Source organism: Fulmarus glacialis, unplaced genomic scaffold (genome assembly GCF_000690835.1).
Source record: "Fulmarus glacialis isolate BGI_N327 unplaced genomic scaffold, ASM69083v1 scaffold30244, whole genome shotgun sequence".
NCBI lineage: Eukaryota > Metazoa > Chordata > Aves > Procellariiformes > Procellariidae > Fulmarus > Fulmarus glacialis.
In genome coordinates, this window is record NW_009209171.1 from 341 (window position 1) to 5,283 (window position 4,943).

General features: G+C 39.7%; 1 protein-coding gene across 1 annotated transcript; it reads left to right on the forward strand.

Annotated features, from left to right (window-relative positions):
- Positions 1–7: 7 nt before the first annotated feature.
- Positions 8–4,489, forward strand: LOC104076042 (scaffold attachment factor B1-like; the record flags this gene model as incomplete). Its single annotated transcript, XM_009576749.1, has 5 exons — positions 8–124; positions 1,026–1,110; positions 2,801–2,865; positions 2,954–3,232; positions 4,427–4,489. Coding segments are annotated over 5 exons (609 nt in total), but the record flags the coding sequence as incomplete, so codon positions are not given.
- Between the last annotated feature and the right edge of the window lie 454 nt (positions 4,490–4,943).

Here is a 4,943-nt window from a genome sequence, read left to right on the forward strand (position 1 = left end):
TTCGGAGTCTGAAAGCCGGCGGCGGCTGAGTGAGCTGCGCGTGATAGACTTGCGGGCTGAACTCAAGCGCCGCAATTTGGATAGCGGTGGAAACAAGAGCGTCCTCATGGAGCGACTCAGGAAGGTGAGCGGGGAGACGCGCCGGGGCTGCCTGAGGGGGAGGCGTAGTCGGCGCGTGCGCGACCCTAGCCCGCCAGGCGCTGCTGAGGAAAATGGCGCCAAACGGCCTTAGCGCGGAGGGAACGGGGCTGCGGGGAGCAGCCGGGTTCTGGGGGGGGTTCCGTGGAGACCGCCAGGCCCAGTGCGAACGTTCTGTGCGTGGCGAGCGTGGCCCCGTACTTGGCCGTCCCAGGCTCGCACGGTCTCATGTAGTAGCGGAGGGGTTTATGTCTGCGAGTCTGGCGTTTCCATCTACGCAGCGAGTCCCCCTCCGATTTCCTCGACCTGCACAGCACAGCGTGTCTGCCGTGGCACTCGGCCCGAGTGTTTCTAGCCTCGTGCATCACTGGGCTTTCCGCCATGCATCAAGCTCCTGGATTTACAGTTCTATACGCTGTCTACTAGGCTTTTTGCTGCGTACTGATTTTTTTCTGGCTTTCTAGCTGGTAGTCTGTACACTGTATCCCCATCAGAATGTTTGGTATGTTAGTAGCATGCAGACCGCCTTCATTGACCTGGTGCTTGCTGTCTCCTAGAGCCGAGGTTCTTACTCTGTCGCAACGCCCCGGGTATCTGTGTGCGCTGTTGCAAACGCTGTAGGATTGACTTTTTTTATCTATAGGTTATGCTGCTGACTGCTTTCCAGAAACTTCACACCAGCATGTTACTGTTTCCTGTGTGCTTGTTGCTTTGATCTGCTGGTCTTTGGTTTGCATATCCAAGTTGCAGCTGTCTAATTCAAAATGCTAGATTCTTGTTTTGGTATTTTTCTACCTCTTGTGTCCAGCTCTTAAACTCAACAGAAATGCACAAGTGGAATTTTTATGTCTGTCTTGCTATTTATCTTCATCTTTTCCCCTTAATAGGCTATTGAGGAGGAAGGGGGGAATCCTGATGAAATTCCAGTGGTTTCAGAAAATATGAAGAAAACTCCAAAAAGAAGCAGCAAAGGTACAGGGCAGTTAGAGAGGATCTCCATCCCGTCCCCCTTAAGATTTCTAGCAACTTCTCATGAAATGGAAGGTTGCTAATCTTTTTTCTGAAGTCTGCTTTTCCTTTTGGAAAAGTGCTTGGTTTAATTTTGGCACTGTGACTGAATGTTTTGCAGTCCCAAAGTTACAGCTAACATTACTTGCCTGAGCCAGTTTTGGGTAAAACTGGTTCTGGAGGAAATTAAGCACAGTTGAATCTTCTGTTCCTTGGTTCTGACCTTCAATGCCATATGTTACTGGTACTCTTCCCCACATTTGTGCTCAGGTTTCTAGGGATGGGCGATATGGTATTAAACTTACCGGTCATTTATTCACAGAACCTCATGTAACTTAATAAGGCAGGAATTGGTCCACTCAGAGGATCTGTTGGTTTATTCTCAGAGTTCCCTGAAATTTGTAGGAGGAATTACTAAGTAATGCTAAAGCAGTGTCAGGGTTTTTAAAATAGATAATTGTTTTTTTTATGTGACTGTACCTTTACTTTAGAGAAGTATAAGGGTTTTTTTCAGGTAGAAATGCAGAGTTTCTAGCAAATTCAAAATAACCTCTGTAGTGTGTTATGCTTATGCTTTATAGCTAATAGAAGTCTCATTTTTCTCCCCAGAATACTAGTTTTTAATCAATATCTGAAATTGGATATATGTTTATGGCTTTCTCTATACATGATTTTTCTAATGGTGAGACATAGTCTTACATAATCCTTATTTTAAAAAAAAATCAGCTATTTTTCTAAGATTAATTAGCACAGTTTGATCTTCTTTTGTAATCAATGTTGAAACTTATTTTTATATTAGAGCTGAGCAGAATAACCAGATGAAGGATTTTAATTAAATTATTAATTTTGATTTACACAAAATGTAAATTTGTGAGATTAAGCTTGAATGTTTTGCCAATTAATTTGACCCAGATTTTTTTCATTACATCTAAACTGGAGTGATGTTACATTTGCTTGCAAACTAAAATGTGAAATCTTAACTGGGAAGAGAACAAATGTCACAACTGTGGGTAAAAGCAGAGAGATCTTTGGTAATCATGTTCATTTTCAAGTTTCAGAAAAATACCTAACGTACGTTACAGCATACGTGGGATGGAAATAGATGGGATATTCCTCTTAGCTCTAAAACCCCTTTCCCTTTTTTATTGTAATGTGCTTATAGTTTTTGAGGAAAATAACATTCATAAAAGATGAAACAACTACTTAGCTCTGAGTTTGAGGAGTTACTGTTTGGTGCTGAAACTAGTGTACTGTTTTCAGTAATGTCAGTTCTGATATTATGTGTCCAGGTGGTGAACAGAGCACTGCAGTAATGCTTACATGTAGAGGGTTTTTTTCCATTGTTTTGTGTTGGGTTTTTCTTTTTTCCTTCTAGTAAATGTCTGTAAAGAAATGAAAGGTTGAGATAATAAATTACTGCAATCTCAGCTGAGCCAAATGTTCCGGGGACTGCACAGCGGTACTTGGTGAACTCGTGACAGACCTCGGACTGTAGCATGTTTGTTAGTTACTAAACTGGGATGGTATATGAACACTCAGTTGTGGAAAATAAGGAAAATGCAGATAACTAAACTGAATGGAATACCAACTCTGCTGAAAAAGTAAAACTTGAAGCATACATATTGTTTCCTTCTTTTCATTCTAACGTTGTTAGGACGTAGACCAGATGAAGAGGGAGTAGAAGATAATGGCCTGGAAGAGGATTCGGGAGATGGACAGGTATGTGAGGCTGTGTTTGAAGCGAAGTAATAATAGCATTGCTTTCAAGTTACAATGACTATTATATATACTTTTTTTCTTTTTACAGGAGGATATTGAAGCAAGTTTGGATAACTTGCAGGATATTGACATGATGGATATTAGTGTGTTAGATGAAGCTGAAATAGATAATGGCAATGCAGTAGATTGCGGAGAGGATTACAGTGCTGATAATATTCTTGACTCACTGTCTGATAGTAAAGAAAATGCTGATGCAGAAGTGAAAGAACTTCCAGATCAGCCTACAGAATATGCTGTAGGTAACTTGGAGGCATCCCCACAATTTTCAGAAATTAAAGAAGAATCAAGAGAAATACCAGTAGTGATGGTATGCATCTCTTAATGTGTGTGGCATCAGATTCTTTTTTCTTTTTTTTAATTTTTTTTTTTTTTAAATGGCAACACAGTAGCTAAAGAGTATTTGAAACAGTTTGGGGCTCTACCTGTTCTCATGGTCATTGCTTTTTCTTCTTTCATGTATTTGTGGAAATAGCATTCTTGATTTTAAAATGCTTAGAGTTGTTTGTACACACATGACTGTACAAATTAATAGTGATCCAGAAAGCGTTTGTTTTAATCATGCTTTGAACTCTCTGCTTCACCTTATGTTTACATTCCCATTTTCATATCTTTCCTTTATTTAGGAGGACATGTGAGCCATACAAATGCTGTAGCCTTATTTACTTCACTTCAGCTGAACAGCAACATTCTGGGAACTATAGTCTAGATTATTCTTCTGTTAAGATAGGGTCTCGCAGTTACTCAGTTGTTGAAAGTATTTTTGTGTTGGCTTTCCGTGTTCGTCTGGCTGTTGCACTGCTTATATGACATTGTCCATCTGGGCTAGAAGATAATTTTTTTCCCCAGTCAAGTGTTTATCTCCTGAAATGTACAACAAAGCATTTGAAGAAAGTAATTTCTGCCCCATCTAATAGGGAAGTATAGCTCTTTGTTGTGTGTGCACATTGTGTCATCAGTCTGGACTACAAGATTCTAAACTTAGGTGGTTCCCCATGCAAATCTGAAAATTACAGAAATAAGCTTAAACCCCCCTATCCCCAAACGTATCCCTGCCCCACACAAGTCAAATAGAAATACCCAGAAAGTATTTTTTTTCAGTGACTAAACTACTGGAGTCCAGGTCAGTTCCTGCAGTCGTCTTTTATCAGTAAAGAAAACAGTTATCAAGTCCCATAGACTTTTTGGCTCTGTGTTGTTGCTGTAAATAAGAGAGAAAGAGTAAGAGAAAGTTTGCTGTTGGAATCCCCATCCTTAAAAGATTTTTGTGAGCCGACCAACATATTTGAGAGGTAATGAGAAAGCTTATTCAGTTGGTGGGGATCGGGAAAGAGGCATGGGGGGCATTGGTCAGTTTTTAGCCTTATTGGTTGCTTTGGATGCTAGATGTATTTGCTTAATATCAGTTGTCAGTGAAAATAAAATCTTCCATTTCTCATTCAGGTTTTGTTCACAATACCATTCTTTTATACATAACAAAATGTCTTCCGTTTACTTTTTAAAGGTAGAAGTTGAAGATGTTGGAAACAGTTTAGATGCTTCTTCATCTGATTTAACCGTAATAAAGGTAAATGGTAACCAATTTTTATTTACAAACAAAAAGGCATAATATGTGCCATATAAACTGAAACAATATATGTACAGGTAGTACACGGTGGTGCATTCTTATTCTGCAAAGAATAGGAACTAATGCCTTTCTAATTTGATCGTATGGCTAAAGATAACTGTCTATCAGGTCATATATATATATGATGATGTATATATCATACTGAGTTTGGGTTGTAGATTGGATTCTTTTTATCTGTTGTATAAACCAACTCAGTGCCTTACGCTGTATTTAACTTCCATTAAAAGTGTATGTATCCCATGTTGACAAGAAAGCTGAAACTGATCTATTTCTGAAATACTGGCCTTGTTTCCAGATCACTCATGGTAGGTTAAGGACACTTGTAGCTCCAGGTGAAGCTGGTGTTTCTATCGATCCTGTTTTCAGAAAACAGACTTCGTAAGTAGACTCTAGA